The 25,932-nt window shown below is 47.3% G+C and overlaps 1 protein-coding gene across 3 annotated transcripts in view; it reads right to left on the reverse strand.

Annotated features, from left to right (window-relative positions):
* CUX2 (cut like homeobox 2) overlaps positions 1-25,932 on the reverse strand; it is a 268,803-nt gene that overhangs the window by 54,014 nt on the left and 188,857 nt on the right. For all 3 annotated transcript variants that reach the window (XM_043440683.1, XM_043440674.1, XM_043440692.1), the window contains one exon: positions 4,229-4,307. In XM_043440683.1, coding sequence (XP_043296618.1) covers positions 4,229-4,307 — 79 coding nt within the window. The remainder of the gene's footprint in view (positions 1-4,228; positions 4,308-25,932) is intronic.

The raw sequence follows: 25,932 nt of genomic DNA on the forward strand, positions 1-25,932 counted from the left end.
GGCCAATCTTGGGAGCTCCCATGGTCCCTGACTGGCAGTGCGGTTCTGGACTCGTGTGTTAGCAGACATACTTCCAGAAAGATGAGGGCCCCATTGTGAACCCTAGAAATGATGTTCTTTTTCCAAGGGGGAGGATGTAAGCCCCTCCTTACCCCAAATGCTCCCCTGGATTTGAGACAACAGGTTATTTGCATGATGGTCTGTTTACCTCTGCCATCAGAAAGCAAGTTCCCTGAGGGCTGGGCCCGTGTCTGCATCGGGAGACTCACGGCCATGCTTCCAGTGTCATGCTCCCTGTGCACACAGCAGGCACTCAATAAATGCCATCTGAGTAGGCAAACACGTGACAAGCAGAAAGCACTAGTTGAAAAAAGTACCTTTTCATTTAAATAGCTCTTCTCCCTTTTTCTGTGTCTGCATCTTTTTTCTAATTCAATCAAGAAACAATTACTAGGTGGTTACTGTGTATTGGATTCAGAGTACACAAATTTAGTATAATTCAGTCCCAGGCTTGGAGAATTTCACTTGTCTGAGGGACAGACAGGTGATGACAACAGTTAACACTTAGCAAGTGCCACCACGTGCGTGCACATTGAAGCCTCCCAATGACTGTCTGAGGCAGGCTCTGATAAATTACTCCCAATTTATAGAAGAGAAGTCTGAAGCTCAGAGGTGAGTCAATTCGTCTACAGCAAACCAGTGAGTAAGTGGTATAGGCAGGACTTGAACTGGGGGTCTGAGCCCGGAAACACGAGGCCATCTCAATGCTGCCCCCTGGTGCTATGGGAGAGGTACTACGAGGCACACTGGAGTAGTTGGGCGTGTAGGTTTGTGGGAGGTGATCTTTGGAGTGTGGATTTGTGGGAGTATCTTTGGAGTCCATACCGGTCATCCTCCAACATCATTCACCACCGAGACTGTACAACCCAAAGAAAAGAGTGGGAAATAAGAGGATGTCATTTTTCCAAAATTTTTTCCTAGACAGTTCTGATAAGGGTAGAGACATCATAAGCAAAAAGGCTGCAAGGAATGGGACAGCCTCTTGGACTCTCCGCCATGTGCCTGGTGTGGTTCTCAGTAAGGGTGACAAGGGGCTGCAGACACAGCTGCCCTGGCCTCAAGCCACGGGGGTCAGGTCCCTGTGGGGGGAGGCACAGGGCCTGGAGGGCTGTGCTGTCTGGTTTCGGCCATGCTCGCCACCCAAGCATCCCGACTGAGGAAACCCACGCGGTCATGCTGCCTTCCTGCGGGTGCAGAAGCAGGGCAGAGCACGGCACCGGAGAAGAGTGAGTCTACAGGTGCCACTGCAGTGGGCTGAATGGTGACTCCAAAATACACGTCTAGATCCTAATGCCTGGAACCTGTAAATGGGACCTTTTTTGGAAAAAGGGTCTTTTGCAAATGTAATTAAGTTAAGGATCTCAAGGTGCGACCATCCTGGATTCTCTGTGTGTGTGTCTCTGTGTGTGTGTGTTTAGTCACTTAGTCATGTCCAACTCTTTGCAACCCTATGGACTGTAGCCCACCAGGCTCCTCTGTCCATGGAATTTTCCAGGCAAGAGTACTGGAGTGGGCTGCCTTTTCCCCCTAAATCTAATGACCAGTCTTAGAACAGAGAGGGGGATTTGGGATAGAGACACACAGGGAAGAAGCTGTGTGAACATAAAGGCCCAGACTGGAGTGATGCGGCCACAAGCCAAGGGACCAGAAGCTCGAAAAGGCCAGGAAGGATCGTCCCCTAGAGCTTTTGAGGGGAGCATAGCCATACCCACACACCTTGTTTTCAGATTTCTGACCTCCGGAAGTGAGAATAAGAATCTGTTGTTTTAAGCCTCCCGGTTTGTGGCAGTTTGTTCCAGGAACCATGGGAAACTAGCATAGCCTCTTACGAGTATCCAAGTTGTGACATGGAACAGATGTTCTGGAAATAGTTTTTGAAAGTGCCCAGAGCTGAGTCATCCCATCTCTCCCTGACTGTGAGGCATCTGTGCCAGGGTGACAGAGACTGGTCGGGCCTGTTCCCTCGGGGCCCGTAATGTGCAAAGGGTGGAGCACGCCAACTTCTATACCTGGCCGGTGCTTCTCTGTGATATGCTCCTAGATCTCCCGGGGAGTTTGTCAAAATGCAGAGGCTTCAGTGGCCCGAGGTTCTGTATTGGAAACCAGCTCCAGGCAAAGCCAATGCTGCTGGCCCCTGGGCCACACTTTGAGTAGAACAGGCTAGAAGACTTCCCTCCTCACCCAGTCCATGTGCTTTCAGAGGGAAGCGTCACATCACTCTTGCTGTATTAGTTTCCTGGGGCCTCCATAACAAAGCACCACTGACTAAGGTGGCTTAAAGCCACAGAGGTTTACTCTCTCAGTTCTGGAAGCCAGAAGTCCAAAATCAAGGTGCTGTCAGGGCTGTGCTCCCTCTGAAGGCTCCAGAGGAGGCTCCTTCCTGGCCTCTCCCAGCTCCTGGTGGTCTCAGGCACGCCTTGGCTGGCAATTGCATCACTCCAACCTCTGCGCTGTCTTCACATGGCCCGCTCCTCTGTGTCTGTGTCCCCAAAACTCCCTTTCTTTTTATAAGGAGACCCATCATCAGATTTAGGGTCCTCCCTAAGTCCAGGATGTCTCATCTCAAGATCCTTAACTAATGACATCTGCAGAGACCCTGCTTCCAAATAAGGTCACGCTGCGAGGTCCAGAGTGGACAGACATTTGGGGAGGACACTATTTACACCACCCCAGTTGCCCAAGACAGATGGAATGAGAGACTTTCCCATCCCCATCACAGAGATCTCACAAACGGCCTTGGCATCAACTATAAATGACTTTGCCTTCTCCATGGCTCAGCCTAGAGTGGGATCTCACTTTCTTCTTCATAAACCCCCAGCCCCAATCACCCCTGACCTCACTAATTCCTGCACCTGTGTGGGATACTGGGAATGGATTAGAACGGCTGTCTGGGTGAAGAGAGTTAGCAAAGTGGGGTCTTCTCCCAGCTCCACCATTATTAAGCAAATCACTACATTCTGGGTTCCCATTTCTAGGTCAATAAATGAAAAAGTTGCAGAGGATGGGCCATTTTAAAAATGGGAAACTGTTTGCAGAAGTATATCTACATATTCAGGGACACAGTTGAAGGTTCTCAAGCTGATCAAATCTCCGTAACCCACACCCAGATCAAAAAACGTATCTAGCGCCCAAAGGCCCCTTGCAGGAACTATCGCCCCACCCAAGAAAAACCACCCTCTTGACTTCTCACAGCATGAGTGCCTTTTTTTTAGGTGAAATTCTGTGATGCAAAATTTACCACGTTTAAGTGAACAATGCAGTGCCAGTTAGTACATTCATGATGTTGGTCAACTATCTCCTCTATCTAGTCTGAGAACATTTTTATCCCCCTAAAAGGAAACCTCACACCCTTTAAGCATTCAGTCCCCATTCTCTCCTCCCTTCAGACTGCTGGCCACCAGTCTGATTTCTGTCTCTACAGATTTGCCTATTTTGGATACTTCATATAAATGGAATCAGAAACTACTTGACCTTTTGTATCTGGCTTCATTCACTCAGCATTATATTTTTAAGGTTCATCCACACTGCGGCATGTGTCTGCAACTCATCCCTTTTGATGGCTAAATAATATTCCACTGGATGAGTAAACCACATTTTATTTATTCATTCACAGATGGACATTTGGGTTGTTTCTCCCTTCAGCCACTGTAAATAGCGCTGCCATTAATTTCTGCCTGTCTTCATATTTTATGTAAATAGTCATACAGTACGTGCTGTGTGGATTTGGTTTTGGCTGAACACCAAGTTTTTGAGGTTGGCCATGCCATGTTGGTGGAAACTTCTGCAGTCTTTCCTCCAGCGCCCTCGGCTGCCAGGGAGCACTGGGTGCCTTCTGCTCTTTGTGGGAAGTGGATGGGGGCTCTGCTGGGCAAGACCCTCGGCTCCTCAAGAAGACCCGGGTGGGAGATCTCACTAGGAGCTCCACAAAGCTCCCCGGTTGTTGTTGGAAGGCAGTTCGGTAAGATAGACGAGTCAGGTAGGGACACATCACACCAGAATGGGTGTAGACCCCCTCAGTCTCCACAACTCCTACCCATGGTGGGGCCTGGCCTTGCCCAGGAGTCTTGGCCTGTCCCCAGAACCCACTGAGAGAAGGCCCCTGTGTAACAGTCCTCATGGCAATTTCTTTTTGGTTTTTATTCAATTATGGAGCCCAAGCAAGTCTTACCTGGTGCTTCAATTAATTGCTTGTAAACACTCAGGAAAGCGGCTTCGGCCTCCTGACTTCTCTTACTAAGAGCCACCACCTTTGGAAACAACAAGAGAAAGAATCACGTGTGACCATGGCATCGGAGTCTATAACCAAATGTGATCATTCTCCACATGCGCAAACATGGGATTGAGGGGAGGAAGAAGGGAAATGAAGGTTCCAAGTATGGTGTAGAAAGCCTGGGTTCAAGTCCCAGCTCCACTGCATCTGGCTGTGTGACCCTGGGCAAATCACTGCCCACTCTGATCCTCAGTTTCCTCATCTGTAAAATGGGGTAAATAACAGAAACAACTTGCTAGGCCAGCTATGAGGGTTAAATGAAACTGTATATACGTACTTAGCACAGGGCCTGGCACACAGTAGGTTATTAACAGCTCTTAACTGTTTTTACTGTTATTAACAGGCAATGTTGGAGATTCAAGTATGACACATGTTTTAAGGGAAAGGGGGACACATCTGAGGCATATTTCTTGACACTGCTAATTAAAGAGAAATTGTTGACTCTCTAGTAAGATACCAGTTTCAACAAATGTTGAGTGACAGTTATGTCAAACAGTTCCTAGCATACCAAAGGTGCTCAATAAATGCTTCCTGACTGATGAACACACCAATGACTGGATGACCAGTGGTGAGGAGCTACTTTCATGCACTTGTTCTCTTGCTTATGGGCATTTTTTTTTTTGTCCTGTCAGTGAGACTCCACAAGATGTGTTTCTGGGGCTTAGCATCATCTCCTCCCTTCGTTCCTGGCTGTGAATTCCGAGCTCTGGCCTCGCAGCTAACCTGATGCTGGCTCTTGGCGGACAGTCCCTTCGGCATAGTCCTGGGGCTCTCCGGCACACTGCTGGGCTGAGCTCCTGGCACCCACAGGCCAGCATCCCTACCTCCTCGAGGACACACCAGGCTGGGCATCCCCCTTTGGACTGGAATGGAGCTTTATTCTCCCTGACACCGACATAACCTCTCCCTCTGGTGCCAACTTCCTAAATGATGAATCTATCAGAGTGTCTACTTGTCAATGCCCTCTTTCAGGGTTGGGCTTTTCCTACGAATCCCAGTGATGCCATCTAGGTGAGTGTCTGTTACTGAATTTCTCCCCTCCAAGTGAGCTTCCCTGATAGCTCAGTTGGTAAAGAATCCATCTGCAATGCAGGAGACCCTGGTTCGATTCCTGAGTCAGGAAGATCCCCTGGAGAAGGGATAGGATACCCACTCCAGTATTCTTGGGCTTCCCTTGTGGCTTAGCTGGTAAAGACTCCGCCTGCAATGTAGGAGACCTGGGTTCAATCCCTGGGTTGGGAAGATACCCTGGAGAAGGGAGAGGTTACCCACTCCAGTATTCTGGCCTGGAGAATTCCATGGACTGCATAGTCCATGGGGTTGCAAAGAGTCAGACATGACTGAGCAACTTTCACTCACAAGTGAGCTCTGTGAGCGTGCGGTCTGGTGCACAGAAGAGGCTCGACATAATTTGTTGTGTTAACAAATCCAAGTGGGTAGCACCAACTCTAGGTCCTGTCTGTGACAGCATCGTGGAGAAATGTCAGGGGCCAATTCTGAGACAGTCTGCTCACAGAGGTGACCAACCGAGGCACAGGTCCTGGAGCCAGGCTGCCTGGGTTCACATCCCAGCTCCACCACTTATTACCTGTCCTTGATCAAGTGGGTCACTTCAATCCCTGTGCTTCTACTTCCCCATCTGTAAAATGGCGATAATAAGAGTACAGCCTCCCTCAAAGTTCTGCTAGAAGATCAACTGAATTAGCACAATGTAAAGGTAGCTGCAAAATTTCTGGCATGCATTAAGCCCCACAGGCATGTCACCTCGTGGTATGATCAACCCCTTCCTTCTTGTCTCTTATGGGGATAGGTTCTGTCCAGTGCTGCCTGATCAGCTTCACCTGTGTTCATCTTTTCTTAGGTGTGAGAAAAGGCTTGCCTCCTCACACAGTGGTTTATACTCTGGGAAGAAGAATTTGAAAACCACAGTGGTTTCTCTACAGCTTCCTGTATGGCAGCCATGAGCCTCATGTGGGTACCACGCACTGAAAATGTGGCAAGTCCAAATCCAGATGTGCTATGAGTACAAAATATGCATTGAATTTTGGACTTAGTTCAAAAAAAGAGACTGTACAATCGCTATCAGCTATCCTTATGTTGATTGCATGCTGAAGTGATAAATTTGGGGGCATTCTGGGTTAAATAAAATATATTATTAAAATTCATTTCACCTGTTTCCTTTTACTTTTTAAAATTAGTAGGTATTAGAAAATGTAAGAGTATATCCATGGATCATATTATATTTCTATTGGACAGCACAGCTTGAAGGTTTTACAAGGTCCACTGAGAATTTGTTATTTAAGAGAGGTGGACAGAAATGTATGGTGGATGTTGAGCAAGTGATTTTAAAAAGGTCAGTTACAAAAGCTCTTTAAGCTCTCGTTATTCTGAGAGCAGTCTCTGATCGCTTACCTTCCAGAGTGAATGACAGTCTCTCATTCATTCAACAAGCATTTCCTGAGCACCTGCTATGTGCCATGTACTGTGAACTGAGAACTCAGTGATGAATAGTGCAGCCTCCGGCCCCACCCTCATGGGACTCACAGTTCAGTGGGAAGACCAACATTAAAGCAGATTCCCCAGATAATTCATTAATTACATGTGCTAAACGCTTCAAAGGAAAAGCACAGGGGTCTTGAGAGTGTGTAAGTGTGGCGAGACTGACCCCGTTTGACGGGTGGAAGGAACACCAGGAATTCTCTCTCCATTAGGGGAAGCTGGTGATGGACAGAACGAATGTTCTAGAACCTAGGCAAAGGGAAGGTTTTTATTCTTGCTAAGATGTACAAGGCACAGTTCCTGCTCTGGGGACTCACAGCTGAGTGGGAGACACAGCTATGAAAAAAAGGAACATAGGAGGTGATGCAAATGTTGGGGTCTCCAGAGTAATGTGAGGAGGGGGCAATTAATTCAGAGTTTGGAGGGACATCCCTGATGCCCAAATAACAATAACAACAACAACAATAATAATAATATAATATTCAGAGTTTACCATGTACCATGTACATATGCTCACTCAGTCATGTCCAACTCTTTGCAACCCCAGGGACTGTAGCCCGCCAGTCTCCTCTGTCCATGGGGATTCTCCAGGCAAGAATACTGGAGTTTGTTGCCATTTCCTTCTCCACAGAATCTTCCCACCCAGGGATCTAACCCACATATCCTGCACTGGCAAGAGGATTCTTTACCACTGAACCACCTGACAAGCCCACCATGTACCAGATGCTCTTACTATTCATAATCATCTCTCTCCATGGACACACCAATCACTGGAGGTAGCTTCTGTCATTATCCCCATTGTACAGATGAGGAAACCAAGGCTCAGTGAGGTTAAGTATCTCTTCTAAGGTCACCCAGTAAGTAAATGGCAGAGTGAGATTCACACCAGGTCTGGTGGCTGAAATTACTGTTCTGAATCCAGATGTGGGCCCCTTTCTCCTGCAGAGAAAACCCATCCCAGCCAGTGAGGACAGTCGCTCGGGCCCCATTTGGGTGCTGATGCCTTGAGATGCCACCTATGGCTGTACCAGATCAAGAACCGCTGTGCTGCTAACCTGAGGCCCAAGAAAAGCCCTGAGAAACAAAAGCAACTCATCGCCAGAACCCTAGATGGAGAATCATCAAAGATCAGTCAACAGAAAGTCTGAATACTTCATTTTATGGTTGTCTGTGCTAAGCATGTGTAGTAACTGTAGCTTGGGGAAAGGCATAAGAATGCTCTACTGAGGGACTTTGCTGGTGGTTCAGTGGCTAAGACTCCACACTCACATTTTAGTAATGTGCTGCTGAATCAAGCCCTAAGACTTTGCACTCCCAAGGTAGGAGGCCTGGGTTTGACCCCTGGACAGGGAAATAGATCCCACGTGACGCAACTAAAGTTCTCGCATGCTGCATCTAAAACCTGGTGCAAGTAAATAAATAAATATTTAAAAAATAAGTTCTATTGACTTCCCTTGGACTGCAAGGGGATCAAACCAGTCAATCCTAAAGGAAGTCAATCCTGAATATTCATTAGAAGGACTGATACTTTGACACAATAGAATACTGATTATAATACATTAGAATACTGATACTTTGATACATTAGAAGCTCCAATACTTTGGCTATCTGATGCAAAGAGCTGACTCATTAGAAAAGACCCTGATGATGGGAAAGACTGAGGGCAGGAGGAGAAGGGGACGACAGAGGACGAGATGGTTGGATGGCATCACCGATCAATGGACATAAGTTTGAGCAAACTCTGGGAGACAGTGAAGGACAGGGAAGCCTGGGATGCTGCAGTCCATGGGGTAGCAAAGAGTTGGACACAACTGAGCAACTGAACAACAAAATTGACTTCTAAAAAGGAGTTCAGGGCAGAAGTAGGGGCAAGTGCCAGAAGATTCTGTTATTATTTCCTGGTCCATGCCCATAGCACCAAGATCCCCTGGAAGGGGCATGGCAACCCACTCCAGTATTCTTGCCTGGAGAATCCCATGGATAGGAGCCTGAAGGATAGGGCCCACAGGGCTGCAAAGAATCGGACATGACTAAGCAACGCAGCATGCAGACCCACAGCGCCCTCTACTGTTCATTCATGGTGCTTATCGGTTGTGTACTGATTATCTCCACAACTGTCTCCTTGCAACCTCAGCCTGCCCCACAAAAGCGATGTTGTTCAACACAGTAAGCACTAGCTCACGTGGCCAGTGAGCACTTGAAATGTGACTATTCAAACCCAGATAGGCTGCATGTGTAAAATACGGGATTTCTAGGTTTTAGAATGAAAAAAAAAAAAGAATGTAAAATATCTCAGTAATTTTTATATTGATTTCATGTTGAAATGATAATATTGTGGATGTGCGTGTGCACTCAGTCGCTCAGTCGTGTCCAATTCTTCGCGACCCTATGGACTGTAGCTTGCCAGGCTCTTCTGTCCTTGGGATTATCCCACTGAGGAATACTGGGTGTGTTGTCATTTCCTACTCTAGGGAATCCTCCCGATCCAGGGATTGAACCCTAGGCTCCTGCATTGTCAGGCAGATTCTTCACCACTGAGTCGCCAAAGAAGCCCAATATTGTGGACGCTTTGTTTTTTTCAGTCGCTAAGCTGTGTCCGACTCTCTGTGAGCCCATGGACCGCAGCACGCCAGGCTCCCCTGCCTTTCACTGTCTCCCAGTGTTTGCTTAGATTCACATCCATTGAGTTGATGATGCTATCTACCCATCTCATCTTCTGCTGTCCCCTTCTCTTTTTGCCTTCGATCTTTCTCAGCATCAGGATCTTTTCCAAAGACTGGGCTCTCTGCATTGGGTAGAAAAAGTATTGGAGCTTCAGCATCAGTCCTTCCAATATTCAGGACTGATTTCCTTTAGGATTGACTGGTTTGACCTCCCTGCAGTCCAAGGGACTCTCAAGAGTCTTCTTCAACACCATAGTTTAAAAGCATCAATTCTTCAGCACTCAGCCGTCTTTATGATCCAACCCTCACATCCCTACATGACTACTGGAAAAACCATAGCTTTGATTATATGGACCTTTGTTGGTAAAGTGATGTCTCTGCTTTGTAATATGCTATCCTGGTTTGTCATAGCTTTCCTTCCAAGGAACAAGCAATACTGTGGACATGTTGGGTGAAATAGAATATACTATTAAAGTTGAACTCACCTATTTCTTTTTACTTTTTAAAATGTAGCTACAAGAAAAATTTAAATTACTTATGTGGCTTGCATTCTACTTTTTACTGGACAGCGTTGTTTTAGACTAAAGGTTAGAAAACCTATGACCCTTGGGCCAAATGTGACCCTTCATCTGTTTAAATAAAGTTTTATTGGAACACAGCTACAATCATTATGAATGACTGTAGCTACAGACACCGAGAAGGTCACCATTTAGCTGCTTTACTGCTACAGTGGTGGAGTTGCATAGTTGTGATAGAGACACTGGCTGCAACACTGAAAATATCTGCTCTCTGGCCCTTAATAGAAAATATTTGCTGATACCTGTTTTAGAGGTTCACCTAATGGCTGGACAATACATTCAAAAGCAGAGATCAAAAAACATCCTGGAAGGGCACTAACTTTGAGTTAGTTTAAATTTAGGGCCTCCCACAGTAAATATGACTCTTGAAGACATTAATCGTTTGGAAGTTCTGCCTCATTCAGTCTGGTTTTAGAGTTATGACCCTGTCTGTTTCTAGAAGGCCAGGCCTGATGGTATCCGAGTCTGATCAGCTGCTGAGCCCAGTGTCATGAAGAATCTCTTGGCCTCAGTTCGTTCATCCACCAAGTGGGAAGAATAATCTCCATTTGCCTAAGAGGCTGTTGGGGGAGGAATGGGCTAACACGTGGCAAAGAGTACCATGGAAAATGGGAAAAAAGCTTTCTAATAAAGCAAGTAATTCTTTTTCCAACCATACAAGATATCTTTTCCAAGAGCTGCAACTCTAATGCATTTCACCCACATGCCGAGAACAGGTGAGCTCAGCATAAATAAAAGGCCACGTGTTTCACGGGTGGGTCCCATCATACAGAAGAGCAGGAGGAAAGGGTCCAGAAGGACAGATTTGGCTTGGGACAGGCAGATCTCTGAAGGCCATCTGGGGGGAGGAAGAGGAGGAGGATGAGGTGGTGGCCAGCTACAGACACCAAGAAGGTCACCATCAGAAATAGCTCAGCATCTTCTGATGAAGCAGGTGGCATTCACACCACCTGATGAAATAGAAGGGGTGAAAATGTGTTTGGTCCTGAGTCTGGAAGTAACAGGTGGAGAACTGGTTAAGCCAGAGAAGCAAAAGTCTGTTCTAGCTGCTGAGCATTTGTCTGTCACGTGGCTAAAAACCAGCAAGTTTGGGGACCCCCGAGGCTGTGCTTCTATGAGCCGTCTGAGATGGCAGTGACATCTACTGGCTACTGAGAACGGCTCCGTGCCAAGCTGGTCACAATAAACAGGCAGAGTTCCTGGAAACCGAACCTTTATTCCGTGTTCAGTGCCTTCTCTTTGGAATCTTTGCAGACAGCCCTGAGATGTGAGCACGGTTACCGCTCCCACCCTACAGAGGAAGAAACAGGTTGGGGGCAGCCAAGTCACTTGGCCAAGATGGAAGGAACTAGTTACTGATGGGGCTGGTATCCACGCCCAGCATCCTCTCATTCCAGGGCCCAGAACTGCAACTAGAAACCATTGTTTCTCAAAGGGTGTTGCACAGCGCCCTGGGTGTGAAAACAGGGATGTGTGATCAAGCCTGGACCCACTTGCTTTCTCTGTGCACTGTGCAAATCCACTAGCACACTGGATGCTCTGACAAGAGCTGCAGGAGAAAGTGCGCTTCAGCTTGGCTTAGCCCAGTGTTTTCCCAAATGCATTTGGTCTTGGAATATTTGCGTCACAGAATAAACCTAGAAACTAGGGTTCTGTTAAACACACTTTGATAACAGCTGCCCTCTACCCCTGGGTCCTGGGCTCTGGTGATGGTGGGGCATGGTGGTTCTGAGAGACAAGGGGAATCGGATGCTGCAGGAATTCTGGAAGAAACTGACGAGGGATGTGCAGTCGAGAGGTGAGTATTCACAGGGTCTCAGAATCAGTGCCTTTGAGGAGAAGGCAGAGGAAGGAGATCTGAGGAGGAAAGGCATCAGCCCAGGGTGGGGGAGAGGTGGGTGGGAGCGTGTCCTTTCACACCCTCGGAAGCCTGGGTTCTCCTTCTGGGGAGTGAGGATCTAGGGGCACATGGCGAGCAAAGAAGAGCAAGAATAATGAGGGGAAGGGACTTCACTTGTGGTCCAGTGGTAAAGAATCTGCCTTGCAACGCAGTGGATGTGGATTTGATCCCTGGTCACGGAAGTAAGATCCCACCTGCCGTGGAGCAACTAAGCCTGTGCACACCAACTACTGAGGCCCAAACCGCAACGAGAGTCTGTGCACAACAATGATGAAAGACACTGCATGCCGCAACAGAGATCAAAGATCGGGCATGCGGCAACCAAGACTCAACGCAGCCACAGGAATAAATAACTAAAAATAGATAAAAAAGGAAGACTGAGGGGAGACAAGGAGGAAGTGGGCATAGAGAGTGAGGATACGCAAAGAGTGAGGGGCACAGACAGTAAGGGGACAGAGAGCTGGGGGTTCACAGACACGGAGGGGAGCAGACAGGAGGAGGGTTCACGGAGGGTGACGGAGGCGCAGACATGGAAGCAGATGGAATGAGGGCTCAGAGTGAGAGGAGGAGGGGTGTGGAGCACAGAGAAAGATGGAGGAGGGATTGCGGGCCATGCAGAGGAGCAGGAGGAAACCCTGGCCACCACGAGGCTGCGGCAGGACTGGCTCAGATGTGCCAGAGGGGAAGGGGCTCGTGCTGAGTGCTCAGGGGCTGCTGCAGGGTCTGGGGGAGGTGATGGTCCAGGCCCAGGGTGGGGATGAGATGGGGAGAGAAGAACTGACTGGAGAGACGATTGGGAGGTAAAATCCTGATCCAGGACACAGTGGGGGCTGAAGGTAGGGAGGCGTGTGGGGATGCATTTAGCCAAAAGCAAGGAGCAGACTCAGGGAGACACCCCACAAGAGCAGTCTACAACCAGCTGAAGATCTTCTTGGCTATTGTGTTGAGAGAAATACATGTATTCTGGACTGTAAAGACTCCAGCCCAGGATGAGAAGGCACACATCTTACCCTATGTGATAAATTCCTTTTATTCACAATAAAATTCTGATGTCCTACAACTTGTAAAAGGCGATTACCTTGTTCAGTTGATAGGAGAATTATTATCATCAACAGTAACAATGACTACTGAGTATCTGACACATAGTAACTCATTTAACCCCCACAACCCAGGTCGATGGGGGTGTTACGGCCCATTTAACAGATGAAGATATCAAGGTACAGAAGGGCGAAGACCACACCGTGTGGGAGCTGGGATGCAGACCCAGCTCAGGGAGACGACAAAGCCCCTGCTTCTAACCCCCACTGGGGACTGAATCTCCCAGATGAGGGCCTGGAATATCAGAGAGCTGGAGGAGCTAGCTAGGTTTGCAGGTGGGCAGCGGACAGAAGGCTTAGTGCTTTAGTGCCCGGGGGCTTTCAGCAGGACCTGACTCCTCTGCCTCACAGAGTGAGTTTGCTGGGGGCCTTGTTCCCAGGCAGGCACTAACTCTCACTCTCCCATACATCATTGATGTGGTTGAGCAAATGAAAATTACAATTTAATGTTGGGGCTTAAATAAGAAATAAGAGTTTGGCTCTTGTTTTTGGTAGCTGTTGTTGAGCTGGGCTCTCTCAGCTCCTGCCTGGACAGGGCAGAAGGCAGGGATCCTCTCTGGCCTTCTGAGATCTCAGGGGCATTCCCAGGGCGGGGTCAGGGAGGGTCCCAGAGAGGCCCCATCCTAGTCGAGGCTCAGGAGCTGGCAGAAGCCACTTCTAGAGCCTGATGGGATGGGATAAAATTAACACATTTGGCCACCTGTCACTGTTTCAAATACTCAGGTATAAATCATAAATACATTTTGAATCGTCAGATATAAGACACTAATTCAAATTCAAGCTTGAGCTCTGAAATCCCCTCTTCCAGGGCTGGAGGTCCAGCTTCTAGATCCTCCTCAGATCCTTACTCAGCACCCACTATGCGCATGCCCCAGAGGCGTATCTTGCCCCCTCTCCCTAAGACCCTCAAACACACGGAATGCTTTACACAATTAACTCACTCAATCCATGCAAAACTGCCAAGAGGTGGGAGGACTGAACTGTGTACCCCCAATGTGACTGTATTTGGAGATAAGGCCTTTAAAGGGGTAACTGAGGTTAAATGAAGTCATATTGGTGGGGCCTGAATACAACAGGATTGGTGTCCTTATAGGAAGAGGCACAAGGGATGCAGAAGCAGAGGATCACAGTAAGAAGGCAGTCATCTGCAAACCAAGGAGAGAACTCTCACCAGAAGCCAACCCTGCCAGCACCTTGATCTTGGACTTCCCTGCTTCCAGAACTGTGAGAAAATAAAATTCTGTTGTTTAAACTACCTGGTCTGTGGTACTCTGCTGTGGTAGCCAGAGCTGCCCATCTAGCTCCAGAAGCTGGCATCTCATGGCTGGGTTTGTCAGTTCTTTAGGTCATAGTCCCATCAGGGGAGAGTGGATCTGTCTGTTCACACAGCCTTGCACACAGGAGGTGTTCAATAAATGCCTGCTGAAGAATGACAGTCACTGTCTATGTGTCATCCTTAGGGGTGATCCTCAGGCTGGAGAGGAACTGATAGCAGTGGGGGACCCTCTTTAGACATGTCTGGAGAAGTACCAGGCATCCTGATCGGGGCTCGTGTCTAGTTAAGGGAGAGTTTATGCTTCGTCCCGACCTCCTCTGAACGCCAGGCATTCACCCATCAGTCAGCATCTGATGACATGCCCATGCTCAGGCTAACTTCTCATCTGGATGTTGTTCTATTTTCCTAACCAGATCGTGAGCATCTAGACAGCTAGGACTGGGGGGGGGGGGGGGGTTTGGCATTTTTCTTTTTAAGAATTTCAATATTTAATCAAGGATTATTTGACTTAATTTCATATGCAGTTATTAAAAGAAGAGAAATAGAAATAATAGAGAAAAGTAACAGCACATATATCACCAAATTGGGCCAACTTCTTTGGCATTTAAAAAAGTGAAATAAAATAATGCATGTAAAGTGTTAACACAGTGCCTGACACATAACTGATGTCCAATAAACTCATTTTCTCAGTAGGTATTTATTGAGCATCTTTGAGGGATGGGAGCTGTTCTAGGCACTGGGCATTCAGCACCTAAGTCAGACTGATCCAAACCTGTACCCTTGCAGAGCTGATGCAAGCAACAGAAGAAATCATGATACAGAAAGTGAGAATCTGATCAAGTGCAAGGGAAGAAAACACAGCTGGGAGGGGATAGGAGTCTGGGGCAGGGATGTGTGTCCCGCCTTGTAGGGCCAGGGAAGGCCTTGGGAGAAAAGGAGAGTTGAGCAGACTTGTAGAAGAGAAGGGAGAGTGTCATTCGGCCATCTCAAGGGAGGAGTATTCTAGGGGACAGAATAGCAGGTGCAAAGGCCCTGGGGCAGGAGTATGTTTGGCTTGTTTGAGTAACAGCAAAGAGGCCAGTGCAGTGGGAGAAGGTAGGGGAAGAGGAGAAGTCAGGGATCAAAGGGTAGAGGGCAGAGCTTTGGAGGTCACTGTGAGAACTAGGACTTTTTCCCTGGAAAGGAATGAGGAGCCATGGGAGGGTTTAGAGGAGGTGAGGGACATGGTCTACAAATGTTTCAATAGGATCCCCCAGACTATTGTGTGCACAATGGGCTGAGGGGGGTTGGGGTGGGAGCAGGGTGACCAGGGAGGTGGCTACTTTAACAGTCCAAGCGAGAAGGATGGCATTTCCGAGAGGGTGGAGTCAGTGGAGGTGAGGGGAAGTCCTGGGGTTCAGGATCCATCCTGAAGGTCCAGCCACAGGATCTGTTTCTCAAAATACAGTGTAGATACGGGGGGATGGTGAAAGGAAGAGGGGCGATGAGGACATTTCATGGTCCAGTGTGAACAACTGGATCATCTTCAACAGCTGATGCTGTGATTTTCTCCTCCCTCAGAGGCAAATCAGGAGTGGGCACTAAATCCACAGACTGAAAAAATGAATGAATGAGATAAGGAAGGAGTTAAAGAGGCTCTTGGAGCTAATCCTTCTGAACTACAAACTTAAATAAAAACCCGTGCCTAGAAAGATGATGAAGAATGACACCCTGCAAGTAGCCCAGATTATGCTGCAACCTTGAGGGCTCTGTGGAGATATCGTGCCGGCTCTCTGATGGAGTCACACATAGATCGAGGGCACACAGGCCCAGGATCTGCCTGGGAGGTCCCAGCATCTCAGAGAAGCAGACAGCAAGGTGGGAAACAGGAAATGCTGGACTTGGCAGTGGGCAGGCCTGGGTTTGGGTTTCAGCTGGGGCCTTGGGTCCTTGTTCACCTTTGGGCAAGTCATGCCCCCTTTCTGAGCCTCAGCTTCCCCATCTGTAAAGTGAAGGTGCTGGGTTTACAGTCCCTTACTCAAACTCACCTAAGCAGAAAGACAGACAGACACTCTCCATACATTGGTCTCCACCTCCCTGGGATTTTAATCAAAAGCAGTGGAAGGCCTCAGAAACCCACCCAGGCTTGGACCAAGGGGTGGGTCTGCTGGGAGCACATGAGGCAGGAAAGAGAAACACCGTGCAATTTTATTTTAATATTTGTAATTATTCCCAGGCTAAAAATAAGGCACAGAGCAAAGTGTTTTCAAATGTCGGCATTAATGAACACTTTTTATCCAACATAATACGGGCCCCCAAATGCATTTATGTCAGGCTCCGAGATCTCATAAGCAGTGCCCCTCGCCGGGCTGGCTTTCACGGCTTGGAAGCGGTGCAAAAATGAAATGTCCCACAAGTGCAGGCTGGCAGGCCTGCTATTAGCAACAGTATAATCATCAATTACGTCCAATCACAAACTACTGATTTTATAATTATCAAATGAAGTTCTAACTTCTCACCTCTGCTCAGCGGCAACTAATATAATCTCTCAGTTCAAAAAAAGGAAGCTTTTTTTCCCTGTTCCTCTCATGCTCTTTCTCTCTCTTCTGGGGAAAAGAATTTCCAGGCCTCCACATAAGACTGCATTTAAATTGCTTGTCACTCAAAACAAAGGCGAACCACTCATTTGTAATTCACCAGCCACCTGAACAGACTGCCTGTTTTCCTTTAAGCATCCATGCACTGAAGCACAAAGATCATTTTTCTATTGTTAAAATTGTATAAGCCAGAGCTTTTTTTAGCAGCAAATACACAATTTCACTTCTCTTCCGAGGGCTCCCAGCATAAAAGGGACAGGAGGCTTTCTTTAGTGCCTTACAAATACATTTTGCTTTGGGGTATTAAAAAAAAATCAACTATGTGCTCATATAATGAGTTGAAAAGCTATTAAAGTCGTTTATACATGAGGGCAGGGCAGAAGTGAGGTTTCCCATCCTGCCCAGGGTGTGGCCAGTATATGAAGTCAGATGACTGAGATTCATTCTCATGGGCACTGGGAGCATCTGTGTCCAATTTGCTGTTTTTGGGAGCTCCCAGTATCACAAACATGGCTCCATGCTGATTGGCATTCGGCTGGCAGACTTTGAGAACAGAAACAACCCAGGGGTGGGTGCCCCAGCTTGGACCTTGCTGGTCCAGGCAGGCTCTAGCTGTGTGCCTGCCTTTCTGGCTACCTCATCCTGGAGGACAAGCCACGGACAACTGCCATGAAGCCCCTGTATGCAACCGAATTCTGTGGCTCAGCCTTTGACAGCCAGGCCTGTTTCGACAACAGCACAGTTTTTCTGTATAACTGATTATAATCATAATACCTTCCAATTTTAATCTAGGGCTTTTTATAATTTATAAAGACCTTCCACAGGAATTAGTGCATCTGAGCTTCCACACACTCCCAGAGGGGGTTCTGGCAGGGAGGATGGTTCTTGTGTGAGGGGCCCAGAGACGCTGATATGGTGGTTCCAAGTCACACAGAAGGAGTCGAGGCAGGGTGTGAACCGCCTCTCTGGATTCAGAGCCAGCTGTGCAGCAGAGAATTTGGGCCTGGATTCGTGCAACTTCCCACTTGAAGTGGCAGAGTAGCTTCTGTTTTTGGTAAATTAGAACAGACTCAGGTTTACCCCTAAAACGTCCCCCTCTCAGGCCTGAATATGCTGTGTTTTCCTACAAGGCAGACCAAGGAATAGGGCTCCTGCATGCCCACTAGAAGTTATTCATAAACCACAGCAGTGACGACTAACAATTCCTGATTTCAAGCAACAGTGAAATTATTCTGTATGATACTGTGATGGTGGATACACATTATGCATTTGTAAAGGAAGATTGTACAACAGAAAAAGTGACCTCCTAATGTCAATCATGGACTTTAGTTAATAATACTGTATCAATATTGGTTCATCAACTGTAACAAATGTGGTGAACTAATGCAAGATGTTAATAGGGGAAATTGGGGTAAAGAGCTCTATACCTCTTGCTCAAATTCTCTCTAAACCTAAAACTGCTCGAAGAAATAGTCTATTGTATAGGGCAGGTACTAGGCACTAGGCAATGCTTTCAGTGTTGATTACATTAACACATTCAATCTGCACACCAGCCCCGTGAGGTCAGTATCATTATCTACCTGATTTTACTGGTGGGGAAAACAAGACATCAGAGAAATCTACCTTGCCCAAAGTCACACAGCAAGGGGCAGAGTTAGGATTCATTCCCTGGACCCCAGAGCATGTGCCCTCAGCCACAGTGGTAATGGGGTCACCACTGAGTTCTCTCCAAAAGCCGGCCCCCCATCCCTGGGATACTATGTGAGCATCCTACCTCGATCACGGGTGTCAGACGGCGCAACAGGGGTCATCGACGATGGGTCCAGGTCCAGATACATGTTTTCTTGGACCCTCCAGTGTTTAAAAATATTTGAGCCATAAAAATTCATCAAGTTATACACTTAAGATTTGCGCATTTTACCATATGCAAATTACACCTCCATAAAGTACTGTGAGCATGAAAATGTGTGCATATATACAGAGCCAGCATTTCAAAACCAGAAGAGATCTAAATTGCTGGATTTTCTTGGAAAATCAGAGGATCTGGCCAGCCTGGGCCCACATTTCCACCGACAACTGCCGCCTGGGGCCAAGCAGCAGTCTCGCATTAAGATAGGCCTGGGGTCGGCAGTTCACCCCGGCCTCCCACGTACCTGCAGTACAGGTGTGGGGCCCCTGGGCAGTGGCGTTCTCACTCTGGCCTAGACCGGAACCATTTCTCGCCTCGCTTTGGTTTCTCCACATTCTTCTTGAGTTCCACCAGCCCCCTCCCTCAACTTCACCCTTCAAACAGGGATTTCACAGGCTTAGGAGAAACAGGAGTGATAAGCAGGGTGTCCTGTACTGGTCCTACGTCTCGCGTCCAGGCAGCCCCACATGGTTGCCAAAGTGCCTTTCCAAATAGCAACAAAATCCTGTGTGAGCTCTCCTCCCTGAATGAACATGATCAGGCCCTCCCAAATTCAAGTCTACCTGGGACCACAGAAAGGGGCCACTCAGAGCACCTGGAGGATTCTGTGCCTTGCAAAGTGATGAGAAACTCTCACAGGCACAGTGGAGAAAGACCTGCAGGGCTCGGCTGTCGTGTTCTGATGGGAATGGCGGCGCTAACTGGGTCACAGAGGAAAGGGGAGAGTGAGGGCGGGAGGATAGCAAGGAGATGCACACAGCTGGGGCTTAATAAAGGCTCGCAGGTTCGAGGAAGGGCTGGAAAGCACACAAGCTTTGGAGTCAGCTTCTGAGTGACCTACGTCTAAACCTTGCATCTCTGGCTGTGTGACTCTGGGCAAGTCACTAAGCCTTCTGTGCCTCAGCTTTCTCAACTATAAAATGGGTACAATGATGTGACAGGCTGGCAGGAGCATCAAATCATGGAGGTGAAGCACCCACCGGCACTTAATGATGAGTGAATATCCTTCCGTGGCCTCTCTGTGCCTCAGTTTCCCCACCTAGACAGTAGGGACACCAAATCCAGCCTATGTGTGGAGACTCCAGCAGTTAAGATATGCTTTGTTCAGTGTTAAACATGGAGTGAGGTTGGCCAAGCCATCCACAGACGGTTCTTGGATTTCTCGGCAAAGGGATCTGAGGGTGTTAGAAGTTGGCACTATTGAAAGGAATGTGAAAGGTGGAAACTGCTGGAACGTGAGTGTTAGTCACTCAATCATGTCTGACACTTTGCGACCCCATGGACTGTAGCCCGCCAGGCTCCTCTGTCCATGGGATTCTCCAGGCAAGCATACTGGAGTGGACTGCCATTCCCTTCTCCAGGGGATCGTCCCAACCCGGGGATCAAACCTGGGTCTCCTGCATTGCGGGCAGATTCTTTACCCTCTCTCTGAGCCATTAGGAAAGCCCTCGCTGGAACATGAGGATTGGAGCCAAATCACCAGAGTGGGTTGAGGGTCAGCAATGCCAAGAACCACCCCAGCCAGCCTGGCAACAACCAGTCTCTGAAACACAGGGCAGTCCAGGAGTCTGTGCGCCAGGCCCCCCGTGAGCTGGCTTACGACCCTGACCTGGCCTCTGAGCTCACTGCCCCCGGCTCTGTTGGACACAGGCCGCAGCATCCTTGCTGCAGCAGGGGGCCTGCAGGGGCCCCAGGTGGCTGTAGTCTCTCCTCTTGAGGCCATCCCGGGAAGTTCTCCGAAATGCCAGCCCAGAAGAGCTGAGTTAAAAGAGCATACGTGCCCTTTATGGAGAGGCGGCCACCCAAATGCCACAGAAGCACCACCTGCCCAGGCTTTCAAATATAGTATCATCATCTCTGGGTGTCTGTGGAGCGTGGCTCAAGACAGCTCTGTGAGAACTGCAGCCGGACACTCAGGGCACTCTTCTGTCTCCAGGGTGTGCAGCCAGGGGTCGGGGACTCAGCTTCCCCCAGTGGGCTGATTCAATTCCAGTCGAATTCCATTCCCAGTTCCCCCACTTCTCTGTGACCCTGGGCAGCCACTGGCCTTCTCTGAAACTTTGTTTCCATATCTGAGGATGACGATAAGGATTAAAGGTGATATACACAAAAACTGCTTAGCACACAGCCTGGCCAACACTTAATTGATGTTAGTTTTGCTATTATTAATTATGATGATCCTCAATGTGCTAAGCACTACACCAAGAAGAATAAGCCATAGCCCGAGTTCACAAGTCCCTGAAGAAGAGAGACATAGACCACAGGAAAGGACAGAAGGCAAGCAGCATTTTGAGGAGGGGGAACCATGGAAGGAAGGGTTTATTCTGCAGGGGCACTGGCTAGAGGAGGGCTTCAAGGGGGTGGCGGTGCTGGCTTGCAAAGGACGAGCAGGTTGTTGTGCTACAGAGGAGGGCGACAGGGTGGCATGTGCTGAGGTCAGAGACAATCTGGTGGAATCGTGGGGCTTCCCTGGTGGCTCAGTGTTAAAGAATCCACCTGCCAAAGCGGGAGATGCGGGTTTGATCCCTGACCTGGGAAGATCCCACGTGCCGTGGACGAATGAAGCCCGTGTGCCACGACTACGGAGCCTGTGCTCCAGAGCCTGGGAGCCGCAGCTACAGAAGCCCGCGCACCCTAGAGCCTGTGCTCTGCAACAACAGAGACCACCACAATGAGAAGCCCTCACACCGCAACTAGAGGGAAGCTCACGCAGCAATGAAGACCCAGCATTGTCAAAAAGAAAGAAACAAATTGAATACATACAAAAGCAGCAGCAATCTGGTATAATCAGACAACGCTTACTGTACCCCCTCTAAGCCCAAGGTTGTGAACATGGGGCTCATGGTCCAAATCTCGTTATATACTTTGTTCATGTTTTAAAAAATATTTATCTTTAGCCAACATTTAGAGATCAGGAGATTATACATAAAAATTGAGATTTCCAGCTCACCAGAAAAATTAGAAAATGGGGCCACAGAGGCCTCCGTTCCTGTGTAACAGCAGCATAAAAAAATGAAAACAGTAATAATAGTAAATATTTACTGAGTGCTTAAAGTGTGCCAGGCGCTGCTTTAAGTGCTTTACACACCCTAAGTCTCCAAATCCTCATGAAAGCCCTACAGGGTGAATGCAGTGATGGGGAACCCAGTTTTCTTGGCTGTTTCTCAAAGATAGGCAGCCCCCTTGCAAAGCCCCACAACCCTCATCCTTCCAGCTGAGAGCTCAGGACGGCAGAAAACGAAGGAGAGGCATATGTTTGGTGGGAAACGTGGAAATAATCAAGGGTGAGTGGATTCATGTAAGTAATTTAATTACCTCGCACAGCTATGAAATCTCTCAGTTTCCGCTTCCACTATTAATGATGAAGGTTAACTATCAGAGGACATTATCTATGGTCTCCTGACATATGAGGGAGGGAGGTTTAGGTGTCCCTAGGTAGCCATACCTGCTTGTCACTGATCAGGTTGGTCCCTGCCTCCAGCTGACCCCCACCGCCACCTTGAAATTGACTGGGAGGCACATTATACACCGTATGATGGAAACACTCAGTACCACCTATGAATAGACTTGCCTCAAACATCAAACCTGAATATGATCAAGCCTCTAGATCCAACTGCCCATGCATGGCAAATACAGAGGACAGAGGACCAGGTCAAACCACACCACAGTGACACAAGCAACGAATCCCAGCTACAGGTGAGGTGACTTGCCCACGGTCCCACAGTGAGTGGTGGGCTGGGATTTGAACCCAAGTTCATGAACACAGTATTCTCCTGAGACCACATGAGAAGCCAGAGAAAGTACAGCTGGGCTTCCAGAGAGTGGGACAAGGAACCAGAATAGCTCAGAGCAAGGAGGGTGGTTCCTCTGCAAGGGGCAAGTCCCCTGGCCCTGCTCTCTATAGGCCAGCTTTCGGCTTCCTGGACTAGTCCCAAACTCAAACTCTTGAGATACTGATTACTGTTGACCTCGCTTGAGACTAATGTTGTCCTTGGTGCAATCAGCTGTGATCAGAGGAATGTTTTTAGGAAAAAGAGCCCAGTTATTTCCACACAGAGATCACAGGGTTAAAAAAAAAGATGGCCAGGATGTTTACAGATTAGAATGTGTAGCAGAGATAGTATGACCAACTTGTCCTAATTTGTCTTGGACTTTTCCAGTTTTACTGTGAAGTTTTGTACCTGAAGATCTTCTCTGTTTTAAAACCCAAAGTTTTGCATCTCAGGTAACCCTCAGTCCAGGGCCGAACCAGTTGGTCGCCATATTTCAGAGGCACGTCAGTCAGTCTCAGTGTGTGGATTCTGTGTGAATCCTTGTTGTTCAGTCGCGTCTGATTCTTTGCGACTCCAAGGACTATAGCATCAGGCTTCCCTGTCCTTCACTATCTCCTGGAGTTGGCTCAAACTGATGTCAATTGAGTCAATGATGCCATTCAACCATCTCATCCTCTGTTGTCCCCTTCTCCTCCTGCCTTCAATCCTTCCCAGCATCAGGGTCTTCTCCAATGTATCAGCTCTTCAAATTAGGTATTGGAGCTTCATTCCTTCCAATATATATTCAGAGTTGATCTCCTTTAAGATTGATCTCCTTCCTGTCCAAGGGACTCTCAAGAGTCTTGTCCAACAACACAATTTGAAGGCATCAATTCTTCAGCATTCAGCTTTCTTTATAGTCCAACTCTCACATCCATACATGACTACCATCCTGGTATACACCAAAAAATGATTTAAAAACTTAGGGGCCAATAAGGGACACTGTAGCATTGCCTGAGTACCAGGTATTAAGAAACTACTATTAAGATAAAAAAGTGCAACTATGTGTGGTAGGAATGTTAAGTAGACTTATTGTGGTGATCATTTTGCAATATATACAAATATTGAATCATTATGTTCTATATCTTTTCATACTAGTTTTAGAAAAGGCAGAGGAACCAGAGATCAAATTGCCAACATCTGCTGGATCATCAAAAAACCACAAGAGTTCCAGAAAAAACATAACATTCTGCTTTATTGACTATGCCAAAGCCTTTGACTGTGTGGATCAAAATAAACTGTGGGAAATTCTGAAAGAGATGGGAATACCAGACCACCTGACCTGCCTCTTGAGAAACCTGTATGCAGGTCAGGAAGCAACAGTTAGAACAGGACATGGAACAATAGACTGGTTCCAAATAGGAAAAGGAATATGTCAAGGCTGAAAATTGTCACCCTGCTTATTTAACTTATATGCAGAGTATATCATGAGAAATGCTGGGCTGGATGAAGCACAAGCTGGAATCAAGATTGCCAGGAGAAATATCAATAACCTCAGATATGTACATGACACCACCCTTATGGCAGAAAGAGAAGAACTAAAGAGCCTCTTGATGAAAGTGAAAGAGGAGAGTGAAAAAGTTGGCTTAAAGCTCAACATTCAGAAAACAAAGATCATGGCATTGGGTCCCATCACTTCATGGCAAATAGATGGGGAAACAGTGGAAACAGTGACAGACTTTATTTTGGGGGGCTCCAAAATCACTGGAGATGGTGACTGCAGCCATGAAATAAAAAAGACGCTTACTCCTTGGAAGGAAAGTTATGACCAACCTAGAGAGCATATTAAAAAGCAGAGACATTACTTTGCCAGCAAAGGTCGTCTAGTCAAGGCTATGGTTTTTCCAGTAGTCATGGATGGATGTGAGAGTTGGACTATAAAGAAAGCTGAGTGCTGAAGAATTGATGCTTTTGAACTGTGGTGTTGGAGAAGACTCTCGAAAGTCCCTTGGACTGCAAGGAGATCCAACCAGTCCATCCTAAAGGAGATAAGTCCTGAACGTTCATTGGAAGGACTGATGTTGAAGCTGAAATGCCAATACTTTGACCACCTGATGCGAAGAGCTGACTCAGTTGAAAAGACCCTGATGCTGGAAAAGACTGAAGGCAAGAGGAGAAGGGGAAGACACAGGATGAGATGGTTGGATGGCATCACCGACTCGATGTACATGAGTTTGGGTATACTCCGGGAGTTGGTGATGGACAGGGAAGCCTGGCGTGCTGCAGTCCATGGGGTCGCAGAGAGTTGGACACAACTGAGCGACTGAAATGAATTGATGCTCTATACCTGAAACCAACATAATATTATATATCAAATACATCTCAATTAAAAAAAGAAATGTATTAAAAATTTTTGGATGATACTGTGGTTATGTTTATAAAGAGATTCCTTATTTCTCAGAGATATACACTAAAATGGCTTCCAGGTGGCTCAGTGGTAAAGAATCCGCCTGCAATGCAGGAGATGTGGGTTCGACCACTGGGTTAGGAAGATCCCCTGGAGAAGGAAGTGGCAACCAACTCCAATATTCTTGCCTGGAAAATCTCATGCACAGAGGAGCCTGCTGGGCTACAGCCCAAGAGCTGGACATGACTTAGCAACTAAACAACAACATGCACTAAAATATTTATAGGTGAAATGATACAATGACCTGAATTTGCTTCAGAATAATCCAGCGGTGCAAAAGGGAAGTGGCTATGAGTGAACAGTCATTGAAACTGGGTCACATTATTTTATTTTCTTTAACTCTCACATATTTGAATTTGTCCATAATAAAGAGTAAAAGAATGGAGGAAGAAAGGAGGAAGGAAGAACAAATGAAAGAAATGACTGTTGGAAGATACCCATTCTCTAAGTCAAATTCGATACCCATTCTCTAACTCAAAATTTATAGGTTTGATCTTGCCTCTTCTGTAAAGGGCCAGAGAGTAAATATTTTTGGTTATGTGCACCATATGGTCTATCAACTATTCAACTTGGTCCTTGTAGAGTGAAAGCAGCCACAGACAGTGTGTAGCTGTGTGCCAATAAAACTTAATTTACAAAAACAGGAAGGGAGCTGGGTTTGACCCAGCTATATTATGGCTATACTTTGCTAATCCCTGGTCTAGAAGGGTATCAACTGGGCTCAGTTCTATGACTTACTTGCTGTTGTGACTCAGGATAGTCACCTAACCTTTCTGAGTTTTCTCCTCTGTAAAAGGGGGCTAATAATAGCAACTACCTCAGACCAGGATTAGGCCAGATAAAGAATAGAGCTGGGTCCATGCCACTCATCTTCATTATCCTAAA

The sequence above is a fragment of the Cervus canadensis genome, chromosome 1 (genome assembly GCF_019320065.1).
Source record: "Cervus canadensis isolate Bull #8, Minnesota chromosome 1, ASM1932006v1, whole genome shotgun sequence".
Classification (NCBI taxonomy): domain Eukaryota; kingdom Metazoa; phylum Chordata; class Mammalia; order Artiodactyla; family Cervidae; genus Cervus; species Cervus canadensis.